This window comes from Urocampus carinirostris, chromosome 7 (assembly GCF_059441175.1).
Source record: "Urocampus carinirostris isolate Australia breed hairy pipefish chromosome 7, RoL_Ucar_1.0, whole genome shotgun sequence".
NCBI classification, from domain to species: domain Eukaryota; kingdom Metazoa; phylum Chordata; class Actinopteri; order Syngnathiformes; family Syngnathidae; genus Urocampus; species Urocampus carinirostris.
The window spans coordinates 8,384,097-8,404,439 of NC_142355.1; the positions used below are offsets into that span (position 1 = coordinate 8,384,097).

The 20,343-nt window shown below is 38.8% G+C and overlaps 1 protein-coding gene across 1 annotated transcript in view; it reads right to left on the reverse strand.

Annotated features, from left to right (window-relative positions):
* det1 (DET1 partner of COP1 E3 ubiquitin ligase) overlaps positions 1 to 17,061 on the reverse strand; it is a 30,675-nt gene extending 13,614 nt beyond the window's left edge. Inside the window, exons 1-5 of the mRNA XM_088339187.1 lie at positions 16,840 to 17,061; positions 7,676 to 8,019; positions 3,829 to 4,095; positions 3,525 to 3,737; positions 1,289 to 1,512 (exon numbers count right to left, since the gene is read on the reverse strand). Of these exons, the coding sequence (XP_088195313.1) occupies positions 1,289 to 1,512; positions 3,525 to 3,737; positions 3,829 to 4,095; positions 7,676 to 7,927 (956 nt within the window). The 5' untranslated portion in view covers positions 7,928 to 8,019; positions 16,840 to 17,061. The remainder of the gene's footprint in view (positions 1 to 1,288; positions 1,513 to 3,524; positions 3,738 to 3,828; positions 4,096 to 7,675; positions 8,020 to 16,839) is intronic.
* Between the last annotated feature and the right edge of the window lie 3,282 nt (positions 17,062 to 20,343).

Below are 20,343 nucleotides of genomic sequence, written 5' to 3' on the forward strand. Positions count from 1 at the left end.
AGCCTCGAGTTTGTTTGTATTTTTCAATGAGTAATTTTTTAAAATACCGACGCTGCCCTACTTACGGACGATCATTTTCAAGTTGAATTTGTTCGTACGTTACTTCAGTGCTATATTTTGTATGTTTAAGGTTTGTTTAAGTAACCTGTAATAATCATTTCATAAAATAATCTGCTCTATAGAGATAAATAAATTTGAGTTTAACTTACTTTTGGAAGATAAGCTTCAAGAGTTAGGCGACTTACTCCTATGTGGTAGAAAGTGGCCGAAGAAAAAGCAATCCAACCATTTTCTCAACTGCATCAAGCTTCCATATTCCACTTTCATTTCAAAAGAAACAGCACGCCTCCTCTATACAGTTTACACCAGCCATATTGAATGGATGCACAAGATATTAAACAATAAAAATGTCAAAGTTCTTAGCGCGCTGGAGATACAGTATAGAACGTTTACACTCGCACGAGGAAGAGGATTTCTTCTTCTGGGTGGATGCTGTGTGACCTCTCACAGCGCCACACGCCGGTAGCGGCGGAAAATTGCACTACAGTAATATCCTGTACTCGGAAAAAGGTGCACAATACAAAATCTTAATTGCAGCAATGTCCGGATATTTTTCGACATACCGAAAAAAATGTTCGTATCTACCGTTTTTCGTAAGTCGAATGATTGTGTTGTCGAAATGTTGGAGAAATTGGAGGTTCGATAATCGAGAGAAAAGTCTTCTCATATGTGGATAAGGATGGGCAGGAGCCAGCCGCGTGGAGGGAGATACAACTTTATTGATTCGTCAATGAAGATCTCACAGAGCTAGGAACATGACAATGTATTTAAAGCTGGTAGTGACGATTAGGCTTCGATTGAGTACACCCCAAAAGGCGGTCCTGTATCACGTATCAAGTACAGAGCGTCCCGTCCCTTGCACGCTATCTTCAAGGAAACTTAATGTCTGCCAAGAGTATCTTCAAGGATGTCTACCCGACGTTTTCCCACTACTGTAAGCAAGTCTTTCTAAATTTCTACATGTATGCAAATCTATTCTACAAATGCAAGTGTATTTACCACAACAATTGTAAGTAGGGGAGCGTCTGTAGTTAAATTTGTTATTGAGTTTTTTTATTGGTCGTATATTCCCATTATTATCTGATTTCATTTATTGTATTTATAATACTGATGAGGACATTCAAATCTGAAAATTGATTTAAAAGAAGGTGGACACCCCTATCAAAGCGAATATAACACACCTGTAAAAGAAAGCAATTACCGGTGTAAAATTACACAAACTGCATACCTCCTCTTGGCAGTAGCACTGCCGTCTTGTTCAGCCCTTCTCCACAGGTAGACCAGAAGTCTATGTTTAAGAGAGTTAATAGTTTTGTCTGTGTAGAGACGGGGGTAACCCTGTTGGCTCTCAGCCTGAGTCTCAGAATAAACAGCCGAAAGAGTCAGGAGGTCATCTTCGTAACAGAAGCGGCCTATGGTCCTCACATCCAAAAACGTTCCCTCTGCAGTAACCTGCAACGAAGATGAGATCGATAAAGGAAATACTCCTGGTTGCAATATTGTATTGGCAATAGCTACAGTGCCTTGCAAAACTATTAACCCCAAAGAACTTTGAGAAACATTGCCATATGTACAGGATTCAAACTTAGCCCAAAATATTTTCTAAGAATCAACAACATGTTAGACACTATCATGAAAAGAAACCAAATGTATCCACTATTTTATATTGCGGAACAAATAAAAAAAATTGAAAAGTAGTCATTTAGGGCGGCATTGGCTCAGGAGGTAGAGTGCTCCTCTCTGTATCAAGAGGTTGCAAGTTGATCCCCTCCTCAGTGTTATATGACAAAGTGTCCTTGGGCAAGACACTGAATCCCTAATGCCCCCAATAGCAAGTAGTTGCACATTGTAAAGCGCTTTGGGAGGTCTTCATTAACTTGAAAATCACTATATAAATGCAGACTATTTACATTTAAACAATATTAGCCCCCTTTGAGTTAATACTTTGAGCAACCTCCTTTTGCTGTGATCACAGCCACAAGTCTTTTTGTGTATGTGTCTAGGAGTTTTGCAAATCTTTAAACAGAAATATCTGCTCATTCTTTTTTACAATACAGCTTAAGTTCCTCAAGGTTTTATTGTAATTGTTTGTGCGCAGCCTTTTTCAGATCTTTCAAATTCTCTACAGGATTGAGATCTAGACTTTGGCTTGGCCATTCTAACAATCTTCCATCATTAGTTTTAAACCATCTCATTGTAGATATTACTTTAGGTTTAGGGACGTTACTCGGTTGGATGGTGAACATGCACCCCATTCTCAGTTCTAGTGCAGACGCCAACAGATTTTCTGCCAGAATCGCCCTCTATTTGGCTTCGTCCATCTTCCCTGTCCATGCTGAAGAAAAACAACCCTAGCGCATGATGCAACCACCACCATGTTTTACAGTGGGGATGGTGTTTTCAGAGTGATGCGCAGTGTTACTCTTAGGCCAAAAGTAACGCTTTGAATCTAGCCCCAAAAGTAAAATTATGATCAAATCTGAGCAGAGCATTTTGTTCCACATTTTATTTGTGTCTCCCTAGCGCATGATGCAACCACCACCATGTTTTACAGTGGGGATGGTGTTTTCAGAGTGATGTGCAGTGTTACTGTTAGGCCAAAAGTAACGCTTTGAATCTAGCCCCAAAAGTAAAATTATGATCTCATCTGACCAGAGCATCTTGTTCCACATTTTATTTGTGTCTCCCATGTGGCTTTTTTTGCCACGCCAAACAGGCCTTTTTATGGTATCCTTTCAGAAACGGCTTTCTTTTTGCCTGTCTTTCATTAAGTGTGGATTTATGCCGAGTATGACTAATAGTTGTATTATGCACAGATTGTCCAACCTCAGCTGTGTATGCCTGCAGGTCATCCAATGTGATAATGTTTCTTCTTGGTTGCTTCTTTGATTAGTTTTTTTGGGCTGAAAGTAGGTTTGCAGTGGTTTTATGCTCTCTCGGTTTTGATATAATGGCTTGCACAGTGCTCCGGGAGAAGTGTAAATGTCTCCCAAATTTTATTGTATTCTTTTCCTGCTTTGTACTTACTCACAATTTTATCTTGGACCTGCCTGATTTGTTCTTTGGTTTCATAATGCTGTGTCTCTTTTCAAATACCTCAGAGCCAATCACAGAGAAGGTGCATTTACACTACGACTAAATGCACTCCGGTTGTCATTGATAAACATTTAGGTCGACATTAGATCATTGGGAATTCATCTGACAACTTCAAGAGTCAGGTGGCTGAGCTGAGAGAACAGGAGGCCAATATTTTTGCAACACCTACTTGTCCGTTTCAAGTTGTAAAAATATGATATAAAGTGTTAAAAAAATGTGTTTCCTCTTCATGATTGTGTCTTGCACGTTGATTCCTAAAATAATTTCAAGTTTAAAGCCTAAAATGTGGCAAAATGCCCCAAAATTCTCAGAGGACTAATATTTTCTCTAGGCACTGTAATTGTACAGAGCCTTAACAATCCGACCACCTGAAAGACATGTATGGTTTGCTGCTGCACCGACAGCACAGCCAGGATGTTTCTGTAGAGGTAGAGGCCCTGATTGTGAGACAGGATGATCTTGTCAAATTTAAATGATCTGGTGTCACATAGTTTGCCCGTATGGAGGTCGATGATGTGGAGGGAATAGTCCTCTAAAGGGGAACGAGGATTAGGAGTCACTGATTCGTTGTTGCGGTAAACCTGTTGGCAAATTACAAAGTGACAATAAACCGTTGTCCGATGCCATTCACTCATTTTGCACTGCAGATGAGTGTTGATTTTAATGCAATACCTCAAAAAAGTAGGGTTGTGGCTCCTCAGGGACGTAAACGGCTGAGCCGACGATAACATAGCGGCAGTCATCCGTAAAGAGGCTACATTCGCGGTTGAGGTGTTCCCCGTTAGATGCCACATTAGTAACGTGGAGCAAGGAGAAAAAACGTTCAAATAGGCGGCCTCGGATGTTGAGGGAGCGCTGGTCGCTGGCTGTTAGGGGAGTTTCGCTCTCATGGCCTTTCAACAGGTCCTGGGCAGCTTGGCAGCCTTGGTATTCATAAATCTGGCAAAGAAATACTGTGTAAAGGATCAATGCATACAAGGAAAGTTCTGGTTAATCGATTCTGGATAGATTCTTTCATTTGTCTGGTATTAGACAGTGCAGTAGTCTAAAACAGAGGTGGCTAAACATTTTGTGTGGCAGGCCAAACATTTGGGTGGGTGAGAGGAAAAAAGAAGGCTCATTGATGCATTTCTCTTTTTTTAATATGTCGATAGAAAATTGTAAATTTAAAGGCAGTACATGAGAAACAAGTATAATAAGACTATCAATTTTTTCTCTTTTGCATTTCCTTGCACAAGTTATGTTTCATTCTATATTTGTCTATAAAGGGACTATTTCGTAATTTTTTTTTCAAAATATAAAAATGTAACAGATAAAAACTTTAAAAGTAATGGCAAATTAACACCTTCGTTTTTAAGCACTAAATTTGATCATTTTGCATTGAAAAACTTAATACAATATCGCATCACATTTTTTAACTTGTTAATTGATTTTTTTTAAAAAGCAAATACAAAACAATGTAACTAGCTATTTCTATGTTGGCTATGAGGGGCACACGAAGGGATAAAATGACATGCATTATTATTAGTATGACTTTTCAAAAACGGAAATCTTGGCATTATATTTTCATCATTTACATGTTTCAGCCTTTGCATATTTTTTTAATGAAAACTTTTACCTTAATTTGGGAACTTGGCTATTAGATTTCATATCTATTATAGAAAAGGGCTAAAGCTTTGTTAAACTTCTGCTAGTGATCCCAAGAGCCAGGAAAAGATGTGCAGGTTCGAGAGCGTTCTCCATTCGGGCCCCGGTGTTGTGGAATGCTATTCCCCCCTCTGAGATTTGAACCTCAGTGAAACTGTTTAAATCTAGGCTTAAAACACGTTAATATTCCATAGCTTATGAATAACTTATATTTCATGTTGACAATGTCTGTGTATTTTTTGTTAATACTACATCCATTGCAACCTGGTCATCCTTTTTATTTCATTTTTAATTTTATATTAAACTTTCATTATTTTATATTTTATGTTTAATGTTTGTTTTTTTGTTAATGCAACGTCGATTGAAGCCTAGTCCTCCTGGAAGGGGGATTACCTCATGTCTTGTCCCTTTTCAAGGTTTCCTTATTTTCCTCATGCTGAGTTTTTCCTTGCCATCGTGTAGGTTTTGGATCAGATGGTGTAACAATAGTCTGTAGTGTGCAATAGTCTGTGATCCGTGCAGCCCTTTGATACTCCTTGTGATTAAGGGCTATACAAATAAACAAGACTTGACTTTTTCAATTGTGTATTTTGTAGTCCAGATGAGTGAAATCATACTGCCCGGATTAAATCGGTTTGTGGGCATGCTCAAACCTGCGAGCCTTACTTTGCCAAACCTTGCCCTAAATTGTCAGCTTTTTGTGAAGTAGTAAATGAGACAAAAAAAATCATAAACCCTACCCCCTTTAGACTACAGTGAAAAAGGTATAATCTTGACCAATCTGGAACATCAAGTTTAACACAGCGGGGTTCTCTATCACAATTTACAATGATTGGAAGCAAGCCAATTGACTGACTTTTGAAGAGCATTAAAAATAGAATGCATTGGCGTTAATAGGACCAAAAACTTGAATCTGAATAGAAAAAAGCGATATAACCAATAAAAGACTGTTCATACTCAACCTAGCCTCCCGCCCCAGGTTTTCTGATTAGAAGTAATTGTGCAAGAGAGTTGTTCAGAAAATCTCCACAGAGATGTGAAAGACTAATAATTACCATTAAAAAAACGATTGATTTCAATTGTTGCTGCTGAGTGTGGCTCAAGCAGTGTAAGTTTTTAAAGTCTTGTTTTACCCTCCTTGATATATCCTGTATTTTATAAGGCGAAACCACCCAAAAAATAGTCTAATTTCATATTATTTTTATACAGAAGGTGCCCTGGATTATAAAGCGCATGGAATTAAAACTACAGAAAGGGCTATCGTGTTTCCGTTACAGCATGTCATAGTGCAATGACTAATCAGTCGATAAGTATCGCTGATTAAAATCACAAAATATTGTTTGCAAAGGAAATTGAAGCTGGATTTCAGCAGTGATGGCACCAACAATTTACCACTAGACCCATAGTGATACAGGGGACGTACAAAAAGGCATTAGAGGTTATCTCATTATCACACTATTTTTCTGACGGTCCCAGAAACACCAATATGCACAGTGCATTCTGATAGGTTAAACAGTTTCTCCACTCTTTCAAAGGTGATTTTATTTCATAAAAGTAATTATTTTCAACTTGCTTAAAAGTGATTTCTATACAAAGTGCAAATTCTCAATGATTCACTGTTCTATAACACTTCCCCCCAAAATGGCGATACGAAGTCATTTTAGTGACCTTTGTGCAAGTGACGTATGCTAAGGGGGCACGACGCAGCAAGGTTGAAATTTTCAACACAGGTCTAGAGCACCCTCTCGCGGTTTAGCGTGAAAATAACATGTGAAATTATATACAATGGAACCTCGGTTCTCGACCATAATCCGTTCCAGAACCCTGTTCGAAAACCGATTTGTTCAATCACCGAGATCATTTTTCCCATAAAAAATTATGTAAATCGTTTTAATCCTGAATGTTTACTTTGAATGTTTAACGTAAACATGAAGCTAACCCAGGCTAATCGTATGTTCGCGTTATCGTAATCTTCCGAACGAAAGATTACGCTAACATGAACGTGTAAAAATAAAAAAATCAGGTCGTTTACAAGTCATTTAGCACCCGGGTCTCCACAACAAGTGGTGAGCGGTTCATTGGAAAGGGGACTCCCTTCCAACACCCTGAATGTTGGGCTCCGTTCCAACACCCTTAATGTTTAACGTAAACATGAAGCTAACCCAGGCTAGTCGTACGTTCGCGTTATCGTAATCTTCCGCACGAACGATTACGCTAATATGAACGTGTAAAAACAGAAAAAAGGATAAAGAAAAGAATTATGAATAGGATTTCTTACCTTTGTGGTGGTCAGCAGAAGGCGCAGGTGGAAGGTGGAGCTATTATTTCTTTCTTAAATGCAATAGTTGTACGCACTACTTTTATTTTTTCACCTGTAGCAACTTTGCTGCTTGCACTGACTCTCTTCGGAGGCATAATTAGGGGCTAAAACACTTGGTACACTTATATTAAAAGCAAAAGCAAAACGAAGCACGTCCGCACGCGATAACAGTTGGTCACCAAAAGAGCCATCTACACCCGTACGCCTCAGCATCGCATCCTAGCGTACACACTCACGCATTACCGGCGTTTGAACTCCGATTTTTTGACCGAACAGCGAAGTAAGAATTTCTCGAAATTTTTGGTCTGACTCCGATTTGTTCGAACTGAGAGGCGTTCGAAAACCGAGGTTCCACTGTACCAGGTAATAATGTGTTAATGATTTCACACATTAGTCTCACCAGAGTATAAGTCGCACACCCTGTGAAAAAAATAAACTGCAGCTTAAGTCCGAGAAATACGGTACATATGGCTCAAAATATTAAGTGTGCCAAACAAGACCAAGAAAAACACGAAATGAGCAAACTCATTGTAATCTATCGATAAAATTTACCTCCAGAGAAGTCTGGTCAGATGAAAATGCAATGAAGCAGCGTCCATCAGGTGAGAACTTTCTCAGGAAGCAAGGAGGCTTTTCCACATTGACCACCGTGAAGTTGGGAAACAAGTTCTGGTGAAAACAGCGGACTCTGTACCAGTGAGCGCCCGGACGCCCGGAAGAGCTTCTACGCTTCTCAAGGCGATGGACTACATTTTGATTCTGGATCCTTCTGGGTTTTAGGGTGGGCATGTCTTCATCCATCATGACAGATAATCACTTAAAGCACTGCTTTACTTTAGATGGTATGGATAGATGGAGGTGCTGACCAAATCCACAAGTTTTCCTCAGCCACCCATCTGTCAGGAAAAAGAGGAAAGATTTTACACCACATCAAAAATAATTTGAAAAATGAAAAAAAAAAAAAAAGCAGTGCTGATGAAAGTGTTTGATAGTGGTCAAAACGGAGATCTGCCAAGCTTATTCCAAAATGATACTGGAAGTATGAAAAAGCAGTAGAGGTGCATTGACAATTTAGGAAGGAGTTAAACAAAGAAAAAACAACAGGAGTTACAATCACTCAGATTAGAGAGAAGCTTGAAGCTGAAAGAAATGTTTAGGACGTCTATAGGCAGCATTCTGGAAAACCAGGTACATCGACAAACTACACAATGGAAGAAAGATTACTTGAAACATTTGAATGAAGTCCAGGAAAGTATTGGGGAATAATCTTGAAATATAACTTCTCCATTGACAATGTTTCAAGATGCGTTGGACAGATGATTTTGAAATGCCAACCTCATCATGTCTAGCTTGCCACAAAGACTTTTTTGGACCTGGTTGGAACAATTCCATTAATCTTTCTTTTCTTTTGTGGGGCTGGACGATGTAAGTAATCTTTGGGAACACTTCTTACGTACATCCTGAACAGTCTCATCTGCTTCAAACTTATTTTAAGTTCGAGTGATTTTAACTCGTTTTAGTGGTTCTTTGAAAAACCACCTCTTAAATTGTCTTTGCAATTCTGCGTTTTCATACTCCCATAGGGTAGGGTAATTGCTTTATAATATATTTATTTAAATCAGACTCTAACAGGTAGTGCACATAGTTTCCTACCAAATGAATTCAACATAGCTTCATATTGTGTCTAGCATTTATTATGAAGGAAGAAATACAAAACATTTTGTTTTAGCTCTAAATTATCGATTTGTCAGCTCATTGATATGGATACTGATTGATCAGTCACGAAGGAACATAGTAGAGACACATAAACAATGCACGTGTTTGATACTAACAAGCAAAAGAATGGGGGGGGTGGGTATATGGCTTAGCATTTTCATTCGGTCTTGTGAAGAAGCACCGCTGTGCCATTAAAACAGCTTCCGTTTGCTTTACCTTTTCACAGTGTTCGTTTTCAGTTAGGATTTTGTATTTAGCATGTTTTGTTTGGCAGTGCCTCTAGTTGATTTTATGCTCTAACAGCCACAGTTTCTTGGCAAATTAGGCAGACACGGTTGTTTCAGATTTCTGAGAAAAATACTGCAATTTCCACTTGTCTTAGAAGTGGCAGCCCTCACTGTCAACATTTTTTTTAATTTATTTACCGCCATATCAGAAATAGTGTGGGTTAAATTATCACAGAATGCCAAGGGCAAGGTGGCAAAAGGGCTACTGCCATCATCTGGTGAAATAGTGAATTATTTGGGGACAAATTCATTTTATACTGCGGTCGACATTACTGGCGGGCCAGTAAAAATTTGATCAGGGACCGTAACTGGCCCCTGGACCAGACTTCGGACATGGCTCAAGCCATCTCCACCAGACTTTCACACGTAGATGTGGTTGCCTTTGTAGGAAATGTGAGCCAAAATCTTTTCAGCATGAACTGTTGGAAATATATTAAATCAAATGTCAGGAAGAAAAATCTATATTCAAAAACAAACGCAAACCAGAGGGAAAAACAATAGGAGTGAGTTTACCAGATAAATTATATTTTATTGCATATGAATGGCTATAACAACTTTGACATAAATATGGCAAAAACTTCCGGGGATTAGAAACAGGATCTGCACAAAAGAGGGACAAAATAATGGAATCGACAAACTGAGCTTGGACCCGTGACCTTTTCGTGCAAACCCCAGGCATCTAGGACAACCAGGAGCTTGCTATTTTTACACAAATAGAATGTAAAATTAAAAATGGCTAGTGCAATTGTTAACTATAAATGAAATCCCCTCTATGCTCTGTCAGGTCAAAAGTCAGGGCGCTGATCAAAACAAAAGTGACAATCACCAAACCAGTTCAGCAAAACTGTTCATCCGTTCTTTCAAAAATAGAACAAGTAACTGGATAACATACCATTGCTCCGGGAAGCTAAACAGGGACAAATAAGTATTAATATTTACGATTGCGTATTATTTTCAATACAAATAAGCACATTATTCCTGATTACTTAATTTAAATATATCTACTTGTCAAATGTACATAGGTAGTCCTGAGTGGTAATTCATTTCATAGATAATTGCAGCAATTCTAAGCACATAGATTTATGAAAAGGGCAATTTTCTTATGAAGAGAGTTCTGAATTGTCAAGCAAGAATGAGGGGGGAAAAGCTCAGAGAACACTGGAATAAAATAACTGCTAATGGGTCCATTTGCAATTATTAACCACATCTATTGAAGACCTGAATAGAATGATGCATGTGAAATTATCCACTTCAGTGATAGAAGACATTTTCCTTTTAGCATCTTATCGTTAAATTAGACATTCCTAAATGTGTAAATTGTGCAAAATTTTGAGGACGAAAAACAACTTTTGGTTACATTGAAAATGACTTTTAGTCGTAATTTCTCAAGTTAACGTTGACCATGGTGTGCTTCTGATTCCGTTGAGATTGCTGTATATAGCGTACGGTTGGTGTTGTTGGGTGAGTAGGCCTGTCGCATTAACAAAGTCAAAGAACCGCTCAGTAAATGAAAATAAGATTGGTAATTCTGCCAGCTTTGAAAAATTGAGGGACTTTGTTTTTCCCTTTTCTCACAATCAAACTCCACTATATCATATGAGACAGGAGTCTCAAACTTGGGGGTCGGTGGAGCTACGGTCTGCTTGAAGCCCACAAAAACGCCTCTGATAAAACTTTACACCGTTCTCAACTTTAAAAAAAGAAATGCGACACATAACAAGATCTGACGATTAAAAAAAACAAGAATTGGTATGAAAATCTACGGAGACTCAAAGCAACTTTCTTCTTATTTATTTCTCTGACTTTTGCAGAGAATAAAAATGGGGCTAGGGTATACAAAGAAAAAGGGAAAAATGAAATGAATTAAAGGAAAAGAGAAAAGAGCAAAATGAGTATAGTCAGGATAAAAGGAAAAAAAAAGCAATGCAATTTAAAAAGGAAAAATTAAAGAAAAACAAAAAAGCAAGGGAAAGAAAAAAAGGAACAAAAAAAAAGAAAAAGAATTAAAAAGGAAATGGAAAAAAATAACAAAAGAAAAAAAAAGAAAAACACAGGTAAAGAAAAAGAAAAGAAAAAGGGGGAAAAAAGCAAGAAACAAACAATATAAAAGAAAGAAAAAACAATTGAAGGTTTTTTGGAGCAGCTTAATGTAGCTCTCAGTTTTTAAAAGGTTGATGACTTCTGTATTATGGCCTACTTAAAATGCTACCAAGTGAGAAAACATACCATACAGAGTCTCCGGTAGGCTGCCAGGGTTTTAATTGGTCCCGCCATTCTCATAAAGTTGCATATATAAAAAATGTGATATTTTCAAATATATAAATGGAAAGTTGATCAAAATACCTTTTTTATGTCTTATTATAAAAATTATCGTAAATGCAATGGTGTGTGTTCGTGCTACATAATCCTCAAAGAAACTCTTCTATTTGGAGTTAGTCCTGCTCTCTTTCACCCACCACCTTTTGGCAACCCACCAAGTTTATATCTGGGTGATTACTGACAGGCATACTTTTAGCATCTCTTCCAACTTGGCCTGCTGCTGCATCCTGTTTGCCATGCAGAAGACAGGGCCAAATCAGGAACCTTTTTGACCCAAAGAGCCATAAAAGCTAAACCGAAGCTAAAATGATAGAGGCAAACAAGAAGAACACAGCGCAGTGTGGACTTTTTTCGACGACAGAAAAGAACGATGCCAGGTGTAATTTGCATACGTGTCAACTTATACATTTCCCCCCTAATTTATTCTATTTTATGTTTTTTGATCATTACAAATACGTATCGACCGATTATTAGTATTGAGAGGAGGCCGATGACAAATATTTGGAGCCAATATTCATTCTTGGAAAAGCTTGAAAATTGCTGCAAGAATTTAGACTAAATGGCTCCATGCAAGAGTTTTCCATGTCGGTTAAAATTTGATTGAGCGAAGCTGATTGAAATCACGTATGACCAAATCAATGCTGAAGTTCTTGTTGGTACTGTCCAGTTTACATAGGGCGCATTTTTAACCATAGTTGAAAGTTAAGGTGTCACCCAACAGACTGTGGCTATACATCGCCTAGGAATCCTTTATATGGAAGCTCAAATAATGATCATTGTTCACTGTTGAGACACGTTATGATGAAAATCCACATAACAAATTGTAAATAAGCAAAACACCAGAAGAGCACCCAGACCAATATGATTGGGTGAGCAGTAGGGATGGTTAGAGCCATGCAAAAGAGCGCAAGCACTCCCTCCTGTCTCTTCCCCTAAGTTGTCAGCGTCAAAAGTATGCAAATATGTGTGATGTGTTTACAAAATAACTGTTTGCACATTGTTTTAAAACCATTATTCAAAATAAATGAATAAATAAATAAAGTTCAAATACAGTCTCAACCATCTTAAGTAATTGCAGGAGCGAGACATGTGGTATATATTTGTTGACATTTGTCTCAGGCATTATTCTCATTTTATATCCATCCATCCATCATCTGCACCGCTTATCCTCTGTAGGGTCGCAGGGGTGCTGGAGCCCATCCCAGCTATCTTCGGGCAGTGGGCAGGGAACACCCTGAACTGGTTGCCAGCCAGTTGCAGAGCACACAAAGACAAACAACTCACTCGCCCATTCCATACCTGTCAAACTCCAGGGCTCCATGCCCTTACAAACTGTCATATTTTCCCTTACAAAATAAAAAAATAATCTTACACCATATTTTTTTTCCAAACGTGTTTATTTATGTAGTTTAACATGTTTTATTGTACATGTGTTTTTTTATATCATATATATTGTTAATTAACATTTTGTTGCGAGACACTGAGTTGCTCGACATGAATGAGGTTTATTATAAAAAAAGTTCAAAAATTAAGTAGTTTGGACGTTCGCTGTAGAAGGAAAAAATACATGCAAATATAATTAGGTAGAATAATACATTTTCTTAATTTCTGCATTAAATTATTGTTGGTAATATACTGATTAAAGGGATAACCACAAACCTGTCTTTTTTCATTTTCTCCTTTTATACTTCCTTTTTTTCTTAACTTCTTTATACAACAATAATGATTTGTAATACTGTATAATGCATCAAAGCAAGTGAGCCGTTTGAGAGCCGGCTCTCTTTAATGAGTTGAGCCGAAAAAGCCGGTTCTCTAAAAAGAGACGGACTTCCTGTCACTACACAACTACCACGGAATGATGCAGACGCATGCGCACAGTAGCATCAAACCGCTCACTTCGTTTGCAACGAAAAAAACGATACCGAGATAGAAGCTACTGCGGCGAACTCCTTTGACTTGATTGATTTGCCGTTTCGTGATAGTCTGTGTATACCGGATGGCACCCATCATTGACAAATTTGCGTTTTTCCGAACAGATTTTCTTGTACGTCGTACACGTCTTAAAATGCATCATAAACGTACTTTGTACGGCAAAAACATAAAGATTGAGAGGGATGCCCATTCACACGTAGGGACAATTTGGAACGGCCAATTTACCTGACATGCATGTTTTTGGAATGTGGGAGGAAACCCACGCAAGCACGGGGAGAACATGCACACTCCACACAGAAAGGTTCAATCCCATAACCTCAGTACTGTGCTGCACATGCGCTAACCACTGCGCTGCCGTGCTGCCCTCTCATCTGATAAGTTTCATCAAATCATCAAATGTCACACAGCAAAATAAAATTGTTTGGATATTGAAGGTATAAAATGCAAAGAAAAGCACCAAAGTGAAAGTTCTGCTTGAAATGCATCCTTTCACAAAAAGCTGTTTTTCTCAAAAGTTTACTTGGAAACTAATATTTTCTAGTAACTTAGCAATGTTTAACTGTTGTTTACTAAACAATGGTTACCGCTAGGAGCATAGTTTTTTTTAATGAAATACGAGGGTTCACGGTTTCTTTTTATATGTACTTTGCTCACATATCTCACGGTTCACGGATCCCTTAACCACCAGGGTCAAGGGAGCATCACTTCCTGTGGTGTGACTTGGGCAAGTACAGCCTGACTGTGCCCATCCCAGTGTTCTCGTCTGCCTGCGTCCCTGCGTCCTAGACGCATCATTTTTGCTGGGGACGCATAGTGTCAAATCAATGTGAGTCCCCGGGACGCAACTTTTTTGACACAAAATTGTCATTATTACCCAATTACTTTTTTTTTTAACAAATATTTGCCGCACTCCAAACTTTTCGTCAGGCAGATCTGCCATTGTTGTTTTGGTCTTGCGGTTCGAGATCTCGTTGCTTCGAGATTACGTCATTGTTGTGGTATGCCTCCGAAAGAAGGTAGCATTAGGTGCAAATCAACACAAAATTGGTAATTTCTTCAGTGTCAGTAATAAGTCGAAACATAATGCAGAAAATGATAACAACGGCAATAATTCCGGCACGAAAAAACTGCGGAGAAATTCTTCAGAAGATGGCGGAGGCAAGGAAAACACGTGTGTTGAAGCGAATGATTCGACGAAAGAAAATAAACAAAAAATACTCCTAGCAAGAAAAGGACTCTTCTGCCAAAATTGACTAAATTATATTCTTGGTGTGACAAAATGAAACTGGATTGCATTAATCATTTCCCAGCAATCATCGGGCAGTGGACAGGGGACACCCTGAACTGGTTGCCAGCCAATCGCAGGGCACACGGGGACAGACAACTCACGCGCTCAGTCACACCTAGGGACAATTTGGACCGGCCGATTCACCTGAAATGCATGTCTTTGGAATGTGGGATGAAAAAATGGTAAATCCACACAAGCACGGGGAGGGCATACAAACTCCGCACAGTAAGGCCGGTAGCTGGATATGAACCCACGCAGGAGGTTCCCACGACCTCAGAACTGTGCCGCACACGCGCTAACAACTGCGCTGCCCGTGAGCCATATCAGGCCCACCGACAGATTGAGTCTGCCCCACGGGATAACGCCGAAAGAAGCACAGGAGAAAAACGAACTAAATTTTAAATGTGTAACGCATTGTCGCCAAATCCAAGCACCACTCACAGCAACTGTAGCGGTCTATTTTTCTTTCCTTTAGGTCTTTTTTTGTCTCTCTTGGTCTTCTCTTTCTCATACCTGTCAACTTGTACGGTTTTGCCGTACAAAGTACGTTTATTATGCATTTTAAGACGAGTACGACGTACAAGGAAATCTGTACGGAAAAACGAAAATTTGTTAATGATGGGTACCACCCACCGACTATCACGAAACGGCAAATCAATCAAGTCAAAGGAGTTCGCCGCGGAAGCCTCTATCTCAGTATCGTTTTTTTTTGTTGCAAATGAAGCGAGCGGTTTGATGCCACTGTGCGCATGTGTCTGCCGCCTGGGGATTTCCCATCATGCATCATTCCGAAAAGAAAATAATATGATGTACGATCATTTTGTACGGGATAATAGGACAGTTTGTACGGGCCAGGAGCCGTGGAGGTTGACAGGTATGCTTTCTACTTTTTGTCTTCTCTCACTTTCTCTTCTCTTTCTGTCTCTACCTTCTCTTTCACTGTCCCTCTGCCTGTCTTTATTTTCTGTGTTTTCCTCTCTCTTGTGCTCTCTTTGACTCTCTCTCTTCCTAGTCTATTACAGTGGAACCTCGGTTTTCGAACGCCTCTCAGTTCTAACAAATCGGAGTCCGACCAAAAATTTCGAGAAATTCTTGCTTTGCTGTTCGGTCAAAAAATCGGAGTTCGAACGCCGGTAATGCGTGAGTGCGTACGCTAGGGTGTTTTAGCCCCTTATTATGCATCCGAAGAAAGTCCGTGCAGGCAGCAAAATTGCTACAGGTAAAAAAAAGAAAAGTAGTGCGTACAACTATTGCATTTAAGAAAGAAATAATAGCAAAATATGAAGGAGGTGTGCAAGTGTCTGATCTTGCTAGGGAATACAGCATGGCTAAATCTACGATCAGTACGATACTAAAGAATAAGGAGGCTGTGAAATCTAGTGATGTGGCTAAGGGAGTGAGTGCTATAAGCATGCAACGGCCGTTGCGTTTTGGAAGAGGTTGAAAAACTTTTGATGATTTTCCTCTCCCCACCGTCCACCTGCGCCTTCTGCTGACCACCACAAAGGTAAGAAATCCTATTCATGATTCTATTCTTTATCATTTTTTCTATTTTTACACGTTCATGTTAGTGTAATCTCTCGTACGGAAGATTACGATAACGCAAACGTACGATGAGCCTGGGTTAACTTTACGTTAAACATTCAAGGTAAACATTCAGGGTGTTGGAACGGATTAAAACGATTGACATTATTTTTAATGGGAGAAATGATTTCGGTGATCGAACAAATCGGTTTTCGAACTGGGTTCTGGAACGGATTATGGTCGAGAACCGAGGTTCCACTGTACTCCCTTATCTTTTTTCTCGTCTCTTTCTATCTTTCTGTTAATCTTTTTCTTAATTTGTCTCTCTTTCCCTCCTTCCATTTTCTCCGTTTCTCTTTAATCTACTAGTCTGCCCCATGTGAGAGTTTTGTTTTCTACCACGTAGCATCCGAGTTACAAGGAATTTGGCACTCTGAAGAGGCTACCTGGTTACCCACAGTGCTCCAAAGTGATGTTCATCAGCTGAGAGTTTCTTCATTGTCATGGAGAAGCCCTAAGGCTAACGCAACTTGCAGTGGCTTTGCTTCCTTCACCGTGAAACAGATATAGCTCTAATACAACTTATATTTCTTTCATTATCTGCCATTGAAGCACAACCAGAGCAAAGTATGGCAGCTAGTCTCTCCTACCTTGTTGGCACTTCTTGTAGATAATGGCAACTTGGTTTAGTTGTTACGGCGGGAGCAGCGACATTTAGCTAAGAAGACGAACACTTTACAGCGTCAAACTTTAAAACACAACATGTGCTAAACATTTAGCAAATAAAAAACGAGTACGAAGAAATAGTGAATTTGTCGCTACAAAACGGTGCTGTTTGTTGTGGTTGAAATGAGAAGGTAAATGAAAGCGAAGAAGAAGGTGGTTGCGCTATTTTAAGACAGCGCTATTTTTTCTCATGAGGTTTAAAACAGTATTGCACGCTGTTGTTCATCGGCGCCTCAAGCTCCAGGGCTCCATGCCCTTACAAAATGTTGTATTTTCCCTTACAAAATACAAAATAATCTTACACCATATTTTTTTTCCAAACGTGTTTATTTATGTAGTTTAACATGTTATATTGTACACGTGTTTCGTTATATCATAAATATTGTTGATTAACATTTTGTTGTGAGATACTGAGTTGCTCGACATGAATGAGGTTTATTATAAAAAAGTTCAAATATGAAGTCGCTTGGACGTTCACCGTAGAAGTAAAAACTACATGCAAATATAATTAAGCAGAATAATACATTTTCTTTTTCAAAATATGAATTCATTTTCTGCATTAAATGATTGTTGGTAATAAACTGATTGAAGGGATAAACACAAACCTGTCTTTTTTCATTTTCTTTCTCTCCTTTTATACTTCCTTATTCTTTATACAACATAATAATTCGTAATATAATGCATCAAAGCAAGTGAGCCGTTTGAGAGCCGGCTCTCTTTAATGAGTTGAGCCGAAAAAGCCGGTTCTCTAAAAAGAGACGGACTTCCTTTCATTACATCAAACCGCTCGCTTCGTTTGCGATGAAAAAAAACGATGTAGAGCGCTCGTCTCGGGATCAAGAGATCGCAGGTTTGATTCTCGGCTCCTCCGTGTTATATGTCGAAGTGTCCTTGGGCAAGACACTAAATCCCTAATGCCCCCAATAAGCAGGTTGGCACCTTGCATGGCCGCTATTGGTGTGTGATTGTGTGTGTGAGTTTGAATGGGTAAGTGCGAAGCACATTGTAAAGCACTTTGGAAATTCTTCATTCACTTGAAATAAATGCAGACCAAATATCATGAAAACATTTTTTCTTTTAATACTTGGTGGTTAGAAAATTAGCATTTACTTGATCCTCACTTAGAGGGAGCTGACATGATTGGCCGTCATCTTGCTGCCAAGCTTTATTTCTTTTTCTTTCTTTTGCACATCATTTTATCATATTCTTTCACAAAATGGAAACATTTTAGAACATAGTAAAAATATCACTCTACTGTAAAATATTTTTGCTCATTTTGGGTATTATTTTTTTTCAGTTTTCATTTTCTCACTTTTCCATTTGATCTTTCTTTTTTCATTATTTTCTTTCCTTTACCATTTTTTTCTTTTTTCCCTCTTTTCTTTTTTATTCTTTTTAAACCTTTTTTCTCTTTTCATTGTTTCATATTTTTATTTCCTTTTTTATTCTTTCCTTTTTTTTCTTTTTTCTTTCATCACCAATGGCTAGGCAAAAAAGTGGAGAATATTAATGTGTTTTGGTCATTTTGAATTTTGATCTGTCCACCTATCTATCTATCTATCTATCTATCTATCTATCTATCTATCTATCTATCTATCTATCTATCTATCTATCTATCTATCTATCTATCTATCTATCTATCTATCTATCTATCTATCTATCTATCTATCTATCTATCTATCTATCTATCTATCTATCTATCTATCTATCTATCTATCTATCTATCTATCTATCTATCTATCTATCTATCTATCTATCTATCTATCTATCTTGTCTCAGCCTTGTCTTGTTTTCAGAGTACCAAACCCTTGCCTCCTTTCCTGACCACGACCTGCCGAACATTTGGACTTTCTTCAACGTGAATTTTCCGGATCACCGACACCATGCCTGACCCTGGACATCGACAACAGCCTCTGGTGATCAAGATACGGTTGCCTCTCGATTTTTGTGTCCCCTGTGTACCAAACCCGGACCGAATAAACGATGCATTGTTGCCTCAATCCTTGCTTGACACCATTTCAATAATAACAATAACAATAATCACAAATTTCTTTTATTTATTACTGATGGACGAATCAAATATCTTATTCAAATCATTGTAAATAACCCATATTGTAGCTGTTTATGTCATGATTACCGATTGAGAGCACCTGCGACTGCTTAATTGGCGCCAACGACCTGGACAGCTGATTGGCTGATGCTCTCTTTTTCCAAGAGGAAGCCGTCAGATTGTTATGCGAACTGTTGCCACCAGCTCAGTAAGCCTTTGCGTCCGACTCTGTTCCTGCCCTGCTTTTCTCTGCCTGATCTTTGTTGCCAACCTGTTTAAGGACATGACTTTGCTCCATTCTGCCTGCCTGTTACCTGATCTGTTTTGCCCTGCTACCTGCCTGCATCCTGTTGCCGACCTCGTTTCCGAACTTGACACCGCCTTTGCTCTCCAGTCCCGGCCAGCGACTTGTAATTCCCACCTGTTTCCGATCCTCCTCGCTAGACACGGAAGTGCCACTTCCGCATAGCCCGCTCCCCTGGTCGGTAAGCCATCGGATCGTGGAAGCAAGCCCTGCTTTCCCTCTTTATTAATAAAAACTGAGAAAACGAGCGCTATTGGGTCCTGTGTCCGTTTCTGGTCTGTAACTGTTTATCATTCCTTTTTCCACAGGTGACAATGAGCTTGAAAAAAAACACAGCTTTTTGTTTATTTAAACATTGCAAAAAAATCACATATTACTGAAAATTTCTTTTCATGTTAGTGTCTTCTTTGGTCGCAACTGTTTGCTCAATGGCTTTTAGCATTGACGTGCGAAGAGGTTGGTGTCTGGTGAGGGACAGTCAGATTTACAAATAAATTAATCTTCATTCATTATTTGATTGGCACAAAGCAATACACGAACTGTAGCCCCCCAAAACTTTATCGTCTTTAGCCTATAATCCAGGGGTAGGGAATTTATGGCTAGGGAGCCATGTATGGCTCTTTTCATGAGTACATATGGCTCCGAAATAAAATGTAACTATTGCACATCTCTCTGTGGCGTTCCAAAGTCAAGTGATTTCATCCCGATTTTGGTTCATATAAAGCCAAAGCAACTTAATGCAGAAGTTTGATAAGAAACCATTTAAACTGATGAATAAAAACGCTGGCAAACGACTTTGATTGGATGAGCAGTACAGGTGGGCGGATCCCTGCACACAGCACAAGGCACTTCCTTCTCTCTCTCTCTCGCTCAGTGCAGTTTACACCGAAAGTGAATACGACGATATGCTTATCGTTTGCAGTAATATGTGACATTTTTACAAAATAACTTTGCATGCACCTTGTTTTGAAACAGTTATTAAGGACAAACTTCATGGGAAAAAATTGCCTCAACACTCTTAACTGAAGGTGGAAGACGAATTGTAAATGGCATATTTACATTGATTTGGGAGCT